The 15303-nt window shown below is 60.2% G+C and overlaps 1 protein-coding gene across 6 annotated transcripts in view; it reads left to right on the top strand.

Moving 5' to 3' along the window:
- LINGO3 (leucine rich repeat and Ig domain containing 3) overlaps positions 1-12814 on the top strand; it is a 35964-nt gene extending 23150 nt beyond the window's left edge. For all 6 annotated transcript variants that reach the window (XM_068997249.1, XM_068997251.1, XM_068997247.1 and 3 more), the window contains 2 exons: positions 621-724; positions 10893-12814. In XM_068997249.1, coding sequence (XP_068853350.1) covers positions 10926-12740 — 1815 coding nt within the window. In that variant the 5' untranslated portion in view covers positions 621-724; positions 10893-10925 and the 3' untranslated portion in view covers positions 12741-12814. The remainder of the gene's footprint in view (positions 1-620; positions 725-10892) is intronic.
- Positions 12815-15303: the final 2489 nt, after the last annotated feature.

Raw genomic sequence — 15303 nt, 5'->3', positions numbered from 1 at the left:
GGATTTCCGCACAAAAGGAGCTGTTTAAATTCCCTCTTTCTGTGCAACAGGAGAATTAAGGTTGATCCAGAGAGTTCAAAGCAATTTAGTAAAACCACAGCAAATCATTTGTCCAGCATCTGCTGCATCAGCGCTGGGAGCATCTCTCGACCCCCCAACTCCCCCAAAATGCCCGGGGGGTGGACACGAGACTGGGGGTCTTGCCAGTGGCACTTCTGCTTCCACGTTTGGGTGAAATCTTCCCAAATTCGGGGCCTCCTGGGCTGTGGGCACCGCTGGGTGGGTGCCATCCCCTCCTGCAATCCCTGCAGGATTCCCGAGGGGCAGCGCCGTGTCTGCCCTGCTCCAGCCAGAGCTGCCCGCGGCAGGGCTGGGCTCGGACACTCTCCTGGTGGGGAGAGGATCCCTCAGGGCACAACGTGTGATAGAATTTTATATTTGTATATATGTTTATAGAGATAAAACCAGGCGAGCTGCAACGGTCTGGTTGGAGCAGCGCTGAGGATGCTCCCCCTCTCCGGATGTGGCCGTGTGCACTTTGGGGGAGTTTATTTGGGATTTCTGTGGCAGTCACTGGGAAAAGGGGACTGACCGTGGTCTCCTTGTGCTGTTCTGTGCAGAGGAGCCGAGGCTGGCCGTGCTGGACACTTCACCATTTGAACATTCCTGGGCTCCGATGCCTCAGCAGATCCCGATGTCGGAGCGGCCCCAGACCTGCAGAACGGTGAGAACTCCCTGGGTTCCAGTGAGATTGGGGGTTGTGCACTGGGACGCTCAAAATCCAGCTCGTTTTTACCTCGTGGCCACCCCTGCTTGGTGGCATTAGCCCCCTCCTTGTCCCCACCTCCTTGTGCAGCAGGAGCACTCGGCACGGCCAAGCCGGACGTTTATCCCACGGAACAGCCGGGAGATCTCCAGCCTGGTGTCACCACCCCAGAATGAGCAAGAAGTGCCTCAGGTGGGGCTGTGATATGCAGCTCTGGGGTGCTGAGCTCAAGGACTTGCTCAGGGTTGGTGGCAGGCAGCAGTGGGACCCAGCCTTGGACACTGCAGGGACCCCAAGCCATGGCTGTGCCAGGATCCACGTGCAGCATCAGTCTGAGGGGCAGTGGTTTGGGGTTTGGATGGATTTCCTGGGATTTGGGAGTCCATCAGCTGGGAGAGGGGCTCTGCAGGCTTTGCCCTTGCTCTGCCATCCAGATGCTGGACAAGGAGTGAAGCCACACGGCCCCGCCATCCCCTTTCCCTTCCACCGTGGAGATTTCTGGCTTTTGGGATCCTCGTGGGGCTGCACATGGGGGAGGAGCTGCTCTCCTGGTCCCTCAGCCCCAGCTGATGCCCCGAAGCTGCAGATCTGGGGACTGATGCCAGTGTGTCTCGCTCCAAATGTCACCGCTGCCGCAGCCTCCAGCCCGGGGGAGTTTTGGGGGTGGCCCAGCTGGATTCCCCCAGGCTCTGCTGGGCCCCTCTGGAATCTGGGCAGCGAGGCCAGGAGGGATCTGTGCTCCACAGGGCTGGGGTGAATCCCCCTGTCCCCTTCCTCTCTCTGGGATCATTTCAGGGGTTGGTCCCGCTCCCGCCTGGCGTGACAGGGATGGATTGGGATGTCATTCCACCCCTGTGATGGCATTTTGCTCTCGCTGCTGCCATGATCATAACTGGGATGGCAATAAAATCCCCGATGCAGCAGCAGCTGTGGACAGGTCTTAAAAAACGCGCTCAGCCTGGGACTGATGCTGAGCAGAGCTGGGAGGGGGAGGGAAAGCTGTCACTCCATGCTCCTCCTGGCTGGAATTCCCACTCCGAGCAGGGTTTCCAGCAGATCGGGGGCTCCACCTCCGCCCCTTTCCCCCCTGCCCCCACAGAGCTCCGAGCTGCTTTCCTGCGGAGCTGAGCGGTCCTGCTGGGACCGGGCTGTGCTCCAGCCACAGCTGCCTGTCCCTGCTGGCCTTGGAGCAGGCAGCTGTCCGTCAGTCTGGCCTGTCAGTCTGTTCCTCTGCCCACAAGTCCAGCAGTCCAGTCGAATTAAAGCCTCTGGAATGATGGATCGCCCCGCCAAGCTGCAGAGATGGGCTGGCAGCAGCCAGGACTCCAGGCTCCCTCTCCAGAGGGAAGCTGGGCTCGCTGCGCACCCCCCGCCATGGGTGAAGGCTCCCTTGGGGCTGAGGCCTCGGGAACAGGGTCCTTCCTGAGGGTCAGGGCTGGAAAGAGCCATTGTTTTCTCCAGAAGCTCGGAGGGGTGGCTGCGACTGCCCTGGCCGGTGTCAGCACAGTTCAGGTGAGGGATTAGGAGGAGATTTTGCCATCAGAGGTCCAGCGCTGACATCCAGTGACAGCGATCGGGATGTGATTTATGTGCCAGCCCCCCGAGGGGCTCAGGCCAGCGTCACTGAAGTGCTGAGCTTAATGAACGAGCTGATCTAACGAGGGCTGGCACGGCTGGGCCGGCTGGACAAATGAGGTCGTGTGCTGGGGCAAATCCCGCGGGAGGCAGCTGGCACTGAAATCACCGTGAAATCACCGTCCAGCAGCAGGGCAGGGCTCTGCTGGGCACTGCTGGCCACACTGGGACCAGTGCTGGCACCGGGGGGGCGGCTGCACGTCAGCATCGCCAGCGCTCCGCACGCCCCCGAGCAGCGTCATCCATCAGCGCTCCGGAAGGTGCCTAATTACAGCCTCTGCCTTCCTGTTCTTGTTAATCATCACCCTGCCCCGGCACCTCGTTTGGTACGGAGCTGCTGGCTTGGAGCTGCCGGGCTTGGAGCAGCGAAGGTGCAGGGTCCCCTCCTGTGATGAGGTCTCGCATCCTCCGTGCTGCTCCTGTGGGTGATGTGTCCCAGCCCCAGAGGTGTCCCAGCCCCAGAGGTGTCCCCACCACGGCCTCAGTGCTGTGCCTGGGGATGTTCTCCCGGCCAGGTCTGGCACGTTGCCGCTGTCCTCTCCCACGTGGCTTCAGCCGCGCTTCTCCCGCTGCTCTGGGGTTTGCTCGTGGGGTGCTCCCAGGCCGTGGTGGGTGCAGAGGGTGAGGGATGAGCTCAGGAGCGGGAGGCAGCTGCAGGGGAAGGAGCAGATTCCCCTCTCCCAGTTAATGCTCTGTATTTGTGTCTCTGGGGGGGCTGGAGCCCTCCCCAGGAGCGTGGCCCTGTTTCTCTCTGCCGGTGGCCGTTCCTGTCACAGCTGTGCTGCTGGGGCTCGTGTGGGCTTGTCTTTTGTGCATCCAGCAGCAACAAATGTCATGTGGGCCCTAAAACTGAGGTGCCAGGACAGTTGCCAGGGGCTTCTTGTCCCCACTCCCAGGCTGGGGAGAAACCTGAGACCAGGCAAGCCTTGGAGCAGGTCAGTTTGGATGGGCACCTTTGGGCTTGGATGGGCACCTTTGCAAAGCCCAGCTTTGGTGGGAGAGGACAAAAGTGGGTTTGCAGTGGGAGTCTCCTAGAGCTGGGCTGTCACCTCGTTGCTGGGGCCTCTCCTGGCTGGGTGGGTGCTCAGGGACAAGGACACCACAGGGACTGTGGCCAGCGCCTGCTCCTGGTGACAGACTGGGATGGGAAAACACCGGGAAGTCCCGGGGCTGGGGGCTGTGGGCTCTCACCTGCACTTGCCTTCCAGCCCCTCCTCATCCTGCCCCTGATGCGAATGGGCTTCTGCAAATTAAAAGTTCTCCCTTGAATCCTCAAAAAAGAGCCCCTGCTGTCCCTCCAGGGACCACAGCCACTGCCTGAAGCTCAGCTCCAGGATTCCTGGTGGCATTAGTGGAACAGTTCAGTGGCAACGAGGTGGTTTGGGATGCAGCCGAAGAGGGGGAGTGAAGCTCAGCCTTTGCTCCCGTGTCATCCAGCAGGTTCTGAGGCTGTTGAGATCCAGGTCAGGTTCACTCTCAGCCACCATTTCCCAGCAGCAGTCAAGATTCAGCTCTGGCTGGTGGGTCAGTCAACCCACCCTGGGTGGAAACAAGAGCCCAGCACCCACCTGCCCTGCCCCCCTCCCCTCCTTTTAGAAGAGTTATCCTTGGAAGAGAAATAGAGATGCTCATGGAATATTAAACACCTCCCCAAAGCCCCTGTGACTGATGAGTGGCTTCTGCTCCTCGTTGCCTGGCGCAGGCAGTGACCTTTCAGAAATGTTGTACGTTGTGGTCGTCTCTAAATGTCTCCTCTCCTGGGAGCATCTTGTGGAGATAGAGATTCAGACATGATGTCTGTCAAGAAGAAAAGCAGATTGCAGCCAATCTGGGGCTGCCTGTGCAGCGTTGCCTGGGCCACGTGCTCAGGAATCATAAGGTTGTCTCTAAAAATAAGCGGTGGCTTCTTCTGCGTTGTCTCCTTGGTGCCGTGGCTCATCGGGGAATCCTCGCTTCTGGGGTTTCGCGGCGTTTGCGAGGGCTGGGAGTTTCCACGTGGGAGAGGAGTGGAGAGTCCTGTGGCCACGGCTGCCGAGGACTCGGGATGGGATCTTGGGGTGGGAAGACAGCTCCGTGGAGACACCAGGTTTGCTGGGAAGGAAGGGTGGATCCTGCCTCCCTACGAGCTGCTCCGGCACCGGCTCGGCCGCCCCGAGACCTGGGGCTGCTGAGCAGGAGGAGCCGCGTGAGAGGCAGCAGCTGCCACTCACCAAAATAACTCCCTTCTGTGGAGGCTTTCCATGTTCTCGAGCCGTCCCTGAAGCCACGCTCGGGGATGTTCCGTGGTGACCCAGCCGCCGCCTGGCTCCTGCACAGACGGCTCCTTTCACGCTCCCCCTCCCCATTCCCGTGCCTTGCCAGGAAAATCTGCTTCTGCTTGAGGAGCCTCGAGGGGGACCTCAGGAGCACGGCCACCATGGTCACAGCCCAGCTGGGCTCTGCCAGGGCCGTTGGGGATGGTCACTTGACCACCTGGTGACCTGAGGACCCTCAAGGTGTTCCCAGGTGCTGTGGGGTGGGAAGATGCTCTGGAGGGACCCTGCTGGGTGTCCTCAGTGCCCACCCAGCCATTGGTTCTCCCTCTGCTCCTCCAACCCTGCCCAGCCCAGCCCTGACCCAGAAAAACATGCTGAGAGTGGCAGAGCCAGGAGAATTTGTTTCCCAGCCAGCCCCTGATGGGATTAGGAATAACTCTCTCCTGGATAATTCTCCATTAGGTCTGGTGGTTGATTTCCCTCCTTCTTACCCCCAGCTCTGTCCCGCTCTCCCTGTTTCAGCTGGATTATTCTCATGCTTGGCTTGTTAATTGCCTGATCACCAGAGCTGAGGCTTGGCCACATCCCTGGCCTCCTTTGACCCTCCAGTTTCTGCCTCTTCGTCTCTGTCTTGGCTCTGATTTAATCCCCTCCACACCCCAGCATAAGCCAGGATCTCTCTGCTACTCTGTGCAGAGGGAGGAACCTGCTGGTGTCACCCCAGGAGCCAGGGAAGGTCCGAGGGATGCTCCTCCAGCTCCTCCCCATGCCCCCCTGTCTTTTCTGGGGTTTTTTCAAGCTCAGCATGGCCCCAAACCCACTGACTTTGCAGACTCGAGGCAAAGGATAAAATAAAGCTGCAGTAGCCACAGGTTTGTTTTTGGAGGGTGGCACAGGTCACCTTTGGTCCTCATTTCAGTGCCCCTGGGATCTGGGCTCTGCTCTGAGCTGCAGCAACAGCTGGAAAAACACAGTTGGATTCCCTGGCTTCCCATTTGGGCATCAAACTTTGCTCTGCCAGCTCTGAACAATGCCAAAAAATCCCCCTGGAGATCCCCAGCAGCCCGTGGTGCCACTGGGCAGTGTGGGTGGTGTCACCAGTGAAGCTGAGCATGGAGCAGACCACAGGGACCCTCCTTTTTTGTCTTTTCAGCCTAAAATCATATGAGGGGGAGGGGTGTTTTTGGAAGGTGTAACTGAGGGTTCGGGGTTTTCCAGCAGGGAAGAAGGAGCAGACGTCTGGACAGGCTTTGGCACAGGACTGGGGCCTCAGGTCTGGAGGAGCTCTGTCCTGGGGCAGCTCTGGCTGCAGTTTTCCCTTCCACATGGGCAAAGCTTGGAGCCAGGGAACTGTTGGCATCAGCATCAGGGTGCCCCATCCTCTGCTCCGAGTCCTGCCAGCAGCTCAGGGAGGTTCGGGCCCACGGAGCCTGCTTGATCCAGCCAATTCCTGCTCCTGGGAATCGAGATCTCATCCAGGTCATGCCCCAGGACGGGGAAGCACACGGAGCTTGTCCTGATGGAGAGCCCAGCAGCAATCCTGGCGAGCTGTCAGTGAGCTGGGAACACCACGAGGATGCTCGGACGCTCCATCCAACCCCAGCCCCAGCCCGAGCCCCCGCGCCGGGGCTGAGCAGGGTGACAGTGTCTGTGAGGATGCTGGCACGGCCCAGCGTGGTTGGCATTGCCTTCCCTGGCATGGAGCCGGGCTGGGGACAGCAGCCAGGGAGCAAGGAGGGTGTGGGGACACTCGGTTGCCAGGCAGGGCTGGCTGCTGGTGAGGGCCGGGCAGTGGTGAGCGGGCAGCACTCGGGGTGTTCCCAACAGCTGCTGGTGTTTGTAGGAGCCCTGGCCAGTCTTGTGCCAAGTTTGAGACACGCTGGCACTGGCACAAGTCACTGGCACCTCCCTGATACCCGTGTGACAGAGCACTGGTGTTACCCCCCCAGCGATGTTTTCAGGGTGAGGGTCCCAGCATCACTTTGTGCCCCATTTGCTCCCTCCCTGCCTTGGGGTCTCCATCCTCTGCTGGGGTTTCCCTGCATCCCTGGGAAGATGCAGCAGCATCCTCTGGCTGCCTCTGGCCCCCACCACGAAGGGGCCTGGCCTGGAGCAGCAGCAGTGGGGTGCTGGAAGGAGAAGGGCTCAGCAGGAGCATTTCCCATCCTGCACATCAAGGGAAGGATGAAACAAGACCTCACTCTGACTGAGGTGTTTGTGCTCATGCGATGTCCGAGCAGGGGAACCTGGAAATGTCAACCTGGGCTCATTTTTGATCTTTATTCAGAAAAAGGGAGCAATAATGGCAGCTGAGGAGCAGTTGCTCTTGGAGGAGCTGGCAGGGCCAAGCTTGTGCCAGAGAAGCAGGAGGCGTTTGAAGGGTGGAGAGGGAACAAAATCCCTTCTGCAGGAGTCACGGAATCCCAGAATGGTTTGGGATGGACCTTAGAGACCATCTCGTTCCACCCCTGCCATGGGCAGGGATCCCTTCCACTGTCCCAGGCTGCTCCAAGCCCCAATGTCCAGCCTGGCCTTGGGCACTGCCAGGGATCCAGGGGCAGCCCCAGCTGCTCTGGGTAGCCCCGAGCTGGGGTGGCTGGAGAGCAGCAGTTCCTCTGTGCTGCAGGTGGCTGGGACAAATCATAGTAGTCACAAATCTTGGTGGGGAAAAAGGGAATGAGGCAGAGAAGGAGGGGGCTGCTCCAGGGGCTGACAAAATTGTCCAAATTGTCCAAAATTGCTCTGCTCTGCTTCCCTCACCACAGCCCCTCAGCCCCGGGCTTTGCTGGCTCTGTCCCCAGCGCTGCGTGCGGCAGGCTTGTTATTTTTAAAAATAAATTAAACGAGGAGAAGAGCCTCTATCTAGGCCTCGCTCTGGATCTTAATTGCCCTGGCTCCCCAGGGCCCGGGCAAGCCCGGAGAGCGCCGCACAATCGCCGTAATGAGCTATTAATAAACAGCCCGGCTCCGCCTGGCCCTGCCCGGCACAGACAGGGACCGCGGGGCCCCAGATGTCCCTGCAGGGACACAGGGTCTGTGCCCCTCCTCTGCGGGATGCCCTGGGGCCGGCAGAGACCCGCGGGGCAGAGCCAGCCTTGCTCCAGAGCTCGCATCTGCCTGGATTTGCAGGGAATGGCTCATCCCGCACCCCTTAACCCCGCTGTGGGGTTTGCTGAGGGGTCAGTGGGGCACCCATGGGTGGGGGCTGTGGGGCAGCAGGGCTGGCTGATGCTCCGGCTGTGGAGAGGGAAGGTGAGCCCAGGGCTGCAGCTCCCGCTCTCCATCTGCCAGGAAAAACAATTCCAGCAGGGCTGGAGCTTTGCTTAGAGGATCAGGTGGCCGCAGTAGTAACCAAAAGTGGAGTTGGGTTACCCCGGGCTCATCCATAATGAACACGGGGCAGGGAGGGGAAGGGCTGGGTCCCCCCAGGGCTGGCACGGAGGGATGGTGGGCACTGAGTACGGCCCAGTGTGGGACACCATTGAAGAGGCATCAGGGCACCTTTATTGAGTGTACAGACACTGATCAGGACAGATAAATGTCACAATAAATGGGGAGGGGTTTGCCCTGTGGGTTTGCAGGTCGTGTTTGGGAACATCCTTCCCATGCAGCCCCAGGGCAGAGCAAGAGTGGAGCCTCCAGAACCAAGGGGACCAAGGGGAGCTGCCCCCACGTCACCCCAGAGCCAGCTCAGGTGCCCAGGGCCACCAGCCAGGCAGAGCCTTCACAACGTGGCTCTCCTGGAAGGCAAAGGCTGTAAAGCAGCTCCAGTGCCCAGGTGGCATTTGGGGACCTCCAGTCCCCAAAGGGGTTTTGGTGCAAGGAGTAAAGCTGAGCAGTGCTGGAGAGAGGGGAGAAAGGGGCAGGGGCAGCAGTGGGGCTGATGGTCCCACCACACTGTCCCCCAGCTGCATCCAGCAGCTGTGAATCCTGTGGTTGTGTGAAACGGTGACACTTCCCTCTTGGTTTGATTCGTTGGAAGAAAAAGGGAAATGTGGCAAAATTAAGACGCGCAAAAAAAAAAAAGAGAAAAAGGAAAAAGGTGTCACAGACTCAGAATAGAACTGGTGAGGTTGGAAATCCCTCTAAGATCACCGAGTCCAATTGTCACCCCAGCACTGCCAAGGACACCGCTTGGCCCTCAGTGCCACATCCCCACGTCTGTAAAAGATCACAGAATCCCAGAATATCCTGAGCTGGAAGGGACCCTCAGGGATCATCAGTGCAGCCCCTGGCCCTGCACAGACACCCCAACAACCCCACCCTGGGCATCCCTGAGAGCGCTGTCCAAACGCTCCTCAATGATCATCCAAAGCTGCTCTGAGGAATGGGTTCAATCCCGGAGAATCGCTCCGCTTGGGTAATAGGATCAGGACAGGAAATTATCCATGGAAATCACATCCTTCCCTGAGGCATGAGCACAGAGAGGGTCAGTGACCCCCCAGCCGCCTGAGGCTGTTCCCATGTGCCCGTGGGGACAGGAGGGAGGGTGACACCAGCCTTTTGTGTCCTCAGCACAGTGGGTGTGAAGCTGTGCCAGCTCCTGCTGTCCCTGCTCCACCAGCGTCACCTCTCTGGGGGATCCGGGGTCCCCATCACTCTCCCTCTGTCACCCCCTAAGCCAAGCAGCAGCCACCTCAAGATGGGCCTTTTTGGGAGCTTTTGGGCACTGAGGACCTGCAGTGGCACCAAGGTGGAACATTGCAGCCACACCTCAATGGCCAGAGCAGCCACAGATGTCACACCGTCCTCTTCCCTCGCCCCACATCCTGCGGGGCTCCCACAGACAGGTTTGGGGTCCCTGATGTGCCCAGAGGGACAGAAGGGAGCCTGTGAGGGACTCCCTGGAGCCACAGCTTGGGCTCCCTGGAAATCGGAAGGGCTGGAACCAGCCCTCAGGGGCAGCATCCCAGTTTGTCCCAGTGCTGTGGGAGCGACGGGAAAAAGCCCCCCGAGCTGGAGGGATGGTGCCCCGCTCACTGCACCTCCACAGGGGTGGCTGGAGGGGCTGGCCCTGCTCGTGGTACCCCCAGTAATCTCTTGCCAGGCTCAAAACCTCCCCGCAGCTCCCCAACCGAGCAACTCTGCCACTTAATTAGGTTAATGACCGTGCTTCATTAAGGAAAGGCGGCTGAGGAGTTTGCAGCGGCGCTGGGAGCTGCGTTTCCAGGCAGCCTGGCAGATTTGGGGCACGGATGGGGACAGGGAGCGGGAAAGGGGGAGCAAAGAAAAGGGAAAGCGGCGGCGAAGTGCTAATCCCTGGAAAGGAGGGCAGCCGGGGCACCGCGCCGCGGGGTCGGTGTTAATCCCTCCTCGGCAAAGATTGTGCCCGGGGCCGCCTTAATCTGCGCTCTTTAGGAGGGCAGGATGGGGACGGGGCCGGGGGCCGGGCCCTGCGTGCGGCACCGAGCGTCCCCCGTCCTACGGGACCCCACCGAGCCGGGGGTCTGGGGAGGACTTGTGCCACTAGACGAGACCTCACAGCGGGAGCAGAGGGCATGGGCCACCCCACCTGTGTCACCAGAGGGCATGGAGCACCCCACCTGTGTCACCAGAGGGCATGGGGCACCCTACCTGTGTCCCCAGAGAGCATGGGGCACGCCACCTGTGTCACCAGAGGGCATGGGGCACCCCACCTGTGTCACCAGAGGGCATGGGGCACCCCACCTATGTCCCCAGACGGCGTGGGGCACCCCACCTGTGTCACCAGAGGGCATGGGGCACCCTACCTGTGTCCCCAGACGGCGTGGGGCACCCCACCTGTGTCACCAGAGGGCATGGGGCACCCCACCTGTGTCACGAGTTGGCAGCATCTCTGCCAGCATCTCTTTGATCCTGCCCTTGGGGTGTCCCTGTGCCCCCCATTACCCCGGGGTGCTCAGGTCCCCTCCGCCCGTGCCTGCACCATCAGGAGCACAGGGAGGGCTGAGCCAGGGGGAGCAGAGGCTCAGGTGTGGGTCTGCAGCCCTGGCTCCTCTCACAAACCTCTGCCCCTGCCTCAGTTTCCCTGTTCCGCTGGAGAGTGAGGCTCGTTTATCCCAGCTTTGCCCAGGGCAGGATCCCCAGGTTGCACAGAAGGTAAAAGGGATCCAGAGGGTTTCTTGGAGGGCCTGGGGCCTTCTCAGCCCCATGGGCCATGGCTTGGGGAGCGCTGTCCAGTCTCAGCTCCCAGACAGGCGATCTGTGGGGCCAGGCAGGACTTTGTCCCCACTGACTCCGCTCTCTCTCCGTCACAGGCGCATGGCAGAACGGCAGTGAGCCCCTAGACCATGCCCCACACAATGACATGGTGGCTCCCGGTGCTGGCCCTGCACGTGGTCCTGCTGTCCCCGCGGGCAGGCGCCTGCCCCGCGCGCTGCGAGTGCGCTCCACAGCTGCGCTCGGTGCTGTGCCACCGCAAGCGCCTCACCGCCATCCCCGAGGGCATCCCCACCGAGACCAGGGTCCTGGAGCTCAACAAGAACCGCATCCGCTGCCTCAACCCCGGGGACCTGTCCCCGTACCCGCTGCTGGAGGAGCTGGATTTCAGCGAGAACATCATCTCCAATGTGGAGCCCGGCGCCTTCAGCAACCTGTACAACCTGCAGACCCTGCGGCTGCGGGGCAACCAGCTCAAGCTCATCCCCCCGGGGGTCTTCACCAAGCTGACCAACCTGACCCTGCTGGACATCAGCGAGAACAAGCTCGTCATCCTGCTGGACTACATGTTCCAGGACCTGCGCAACCTGAAGAGCCTGGACGTGGGCGACAACGACCTGGTGTACATCTCCCAGCGCGCCTTCTCGGGGCTGCTGGGCCTGGAGCAGCTGACCATTGAGAAGTGCAACCTGACCTCCATCTCGGCCGAGTCGCTGTCCTACCTCCAGAACCTGGAGGTGCTGCGGCTCCGGCACCTCAGCATCTCTGCGCTGGAGGACCAGAACTTCAAGAAGCTCTACAACCTCCTGCAGCTGGAGATCGACAACTGGCCGCTGCTGGAGGAGGTGTCCCCCACCAGCTTCCAGGGCCTGAACCTCACCTCGCTCTCCATCACCTACACCAACATCACAGCCGTGCCCGCCGCTGCCTTGAGGAACTTGGTGTACCTGCGGTACCTCAACCTGTCCTACAACCCCATTAGCACTGTGCTGAAGGGCTCCTTCAAAGACCTCATCCGGCTCCAGGAGCTCCACATCGTGGGCGCTCTCCTGGTGTCCGTGGAGCCGCAGGCTTTCTCCGGCCTGAGACAGATCCGGCTGCTCAACCTCTCCAGCAACTTCCTGTCCACGCTGGAGGAGAGCACCTTCCACTCTGTCAACACGCTGGAGACGCTGCGGGTGGACAGGAACCCCCTGGCCTGCGACTGCCGGCTCCTCTGGATCCTGCAGCGGCGGAAGACGCTCAACTTCGACGGGCAGCAGCCCATGTGCTCCTCGCCTCCCGAAATCCAGGGCAACGCCCTGCGCGACTTCCCGGACTCGGTGCTCTTCGAGTACTTCACCTGCCAGAAGCCCAAGATCCGGGATCGGAAGCTGCAGCACGTGACGGCGCGGGAGGGGCAGTCCGTGTCCTTCCTGTGCCGGGCCGACGGGGAGCCCGACCCCTCCATCGCCTGGGTGTCCCCCCAGCACCGCATGATCACCACCCGCAGCACGGGGCGGGCCACGGTGCTGCCCGGGGGCACCCTGGAGATCCGCTTCGCCCAGGTGCAGGACAGCGGCACCTACATCTGCATCGCCAGCAACGCCGGCGGCAACGACACCTACTTCGCCACCCTGACGGTCAAGGGGCGCCCGGCTGACGGCGCCCACCACGCCAACCGGACTTTGTACCTCAGCGACTTCAACGACACCTTCCACAACGACACCCAGGTCTTCTTGAAGTTCACCTTGGACCTCAAGACCATCCTGGTCTCCACAGCCATGGGCTGCATCACCTTCCTGGGCGTGGTGCTCTTCTGCTTCCTCCTGCTCTTCGTCTGGAGCCGCGGCCGGGGGCAGCACAAGAACAACTTCTCCGTGGAGTATTCCTTCCGCAAGGTGGATGGTCCCACCACCACCACCGGCCAGGGAGGGGCCAGGAAGTTCAACATGAAGATGATTTGAGCCTCTCCCAGAGAACCGTTGTGTGCTGCCCAGCCCCGGGCACGGCCGCGGCAGGACGGGGCCAGCAGGGCTGTGGGAGCACTGGCCGTGTCCCGGAGCTGGCAGCGTGACCTTGCTGTGCTGGCATGTGGCTGGAGACAGCGGTGCCACAGGCCAGCAGGGTCAGAACTGTGGGGACCTCAGGGTCGGGGAGGGATGACCCCGATGTCCTGGCCCCATGGAGAGCCCTCAGGGCTCAGGGGCCGTCCCAGGGGCTCCCGATGTAGCGAGGTTTTTGCTACCAACTATGCATTTCTCGAGCCAAAAGATCAGCAGCGTTTGGGCCTGGGAGAAAAATGCTTCCTGGTTTTTTTCCCCCTCCTTCCCTTTTTTTCTAAGGGACTCTTCAGAAAACTTTCCTGGTAGTTGTTTATGGTTCTTTTCTTGGTGTTGGTTGGGGGTTTTGGTCCGATTTTTTTTTTTTCTTTTTTTAAAATGAATTTCCAAGAGAAATGTCTTCCGGGGCAATGCAGGACTGGGGAGGTTGTGCTGAGCTGGGGGGGTCCCCCAGCCCCTTGGCAAAGACAGACCCCCCCCGGGCACAGATGTGCCTTGAGAGCTTCCCATCCCTGGATTTAAGACCCAGCATCTGCCGACGTGGGTGCCCGGGGACGCTCCGGCACAAGCAATAATAACCCCCTAGGGCCGGGCTCTGAGGAGGTGTCAGTGAGAAGAAAAAGAGAAATAAAAAGATGAAATGAGGCCAAGATAGTTAAAATCGGGTAGAGCAGCCCCAGGGCGAGGCAAGGCCCCATCTCTGCACCCGCCCGAGGGGGGTTGGGATTCCTGCGGGTTCAAAAGGCTTTTTGGGTTCATTTTCTTTGAGTTGCAACGTCGAAGTCTGCAGGAGAGCAGGACCTGGCTCGTCCTGTGCAGGGAGACCCTACAGCCCGGGGAAGAAGAGGAGGGAAAAGCTGGGAACAAGCAGTCCTGGAGAACATCCTGGCTGACACCTCCACCCCGGATCCTGCACCCTCCGGCGCTGAGGACCACGGGTCAATGTCCCCGGGGCTGCTCCCTGCTGCCACAGGGGCGGTTCCTGCCTTCCCATCCCACCCCTTCCCAGGCTTTGCCCTGGCTCTGCCTCAGGGCGTGGATTTTTGTGTGTGGGAGAAGGAATGGAGTCGGAATGGAAGAGCCTGGATGTGACCTGGAGGATCCAGGGAGTTCATTGCTTCCTCCTCCTCCTCTTTCTCCTCCCATGTGCACCCTGGGGGTTGCTGCAGGTCCCACTTCTGTCCCCGTTCCTGCAGGGACGTTCCCCACCTGGATGTCCCTTCTCCAGCCAGTGATGGTCAGGCTGGGAGCTGGAGGGGACAGCTGCCCATCCCCTGATGGGCATCCCGGAGTGGCATCCGAGGGGTTGGGAGCTTTGTGGGCCACAGGTGGCTGCTCAGAACATCCCCCCAACCTTGTCCTGCTCTCACAGGGTGCCCTCCATCCATCCATCCATCCATCCATCCATCCATCCATCCATCCATCCATCCATCCATCATCCATCCATCCATCCATCCATCCATCCATCCATCCATCCATCCATCCATCCATCCCTCCATCCCTCCCTCCATCCATCCCTCCCTCCATCCATCCATCCATCCATCCATCCATCCCTCCCTCCATCCATCCATCCCTCAACTCCATCCATCCATCCATCCATCCATCCATCCATCCATCCATCCATCCATCCATCCATCCATCCCTCCCTCCATCCATCCCTCTCTCCATCCATCCATCCATCCCTCCCTCCATCCCTCCCTGCTGTGGGTCCGGCCGTCCCCGTGGCCCCGCATGCCCGGTGCCCCTCGCCCCCCGAGCCGTGCATGCCGTGTCCCACCAGGGTCCTGTTTGGTGTCTGGGGTTTTTTTTAACCTTGGGATGGGGGTGGGAGGGCAGGGAGGGGGTTGGGCACGGACCCCCACAGTGGGAGCAAAGGGCAGTGCAGAGCTGGCCCGGTTTTCTATGTAACGAGCATGTGAGATGTATTTGTGAGCAAAACAAAAAAGGGAAAAAAAAGAGGGACTTTTGTGGCTCTTTTGGGTTTTTCTCCCCCTTTCCTTCCTCATGTGCCTCGATAAGAAAAGGCAAAATCAGTGGGCAAAGCCTGAGCAGGACCTGGAAAGGGCAGGAGCACCAGAATTCTCACCTTTGTGCGCTCCAGAGCTGCTGCAACCTGGGAAGCCCCTGGAATTCCAGCAGACCTTTCCCCCTTCCCGGGGCTCTGCTGGGATTTACAGCCCCTGAGTCCATCACCACCATCAGCCCCACAAACCCCGTAACAAACAATGGGAAACCACCTCCCAGAGGGTGCCAAAGTCCATATTAATAACTAATAAATGATTAATGCACGTGTGCTAACGAACCGTTGCTGCTATTAATCGATTATTAATTATTAATGCGGTGTTTATAAGGATGTGCCGGAAGTGGAGAGTGCAAAGGCAGCACTTCAAGTCCTGCTTGTAGGGAAATTGGGGTTTGGGGTGGGGTTAACAGGAGTCACACGAGAGTGCACAAGCACACACGGAGC

The sequence above is a fragment of the Aphelocoma coerulescens genome, chromosome 28, assembly GCF_041296385.1.
Source record: "Aphelocoma coerulescens isolate FSJ_1873_10779 chromosome 28, UR_Acoe_1.0, whole genome shotgun sequence".
Classification (NCBI taxonomy): Eukaryota; Metazoa; Chordata; class Aves; order Passeriformes; family Corvidae; genus Aphelocoma; species Aphelocoma coerulescens.
This window is presented reverse-complemented; position numbering and strand designations above follow the sequence as displayed.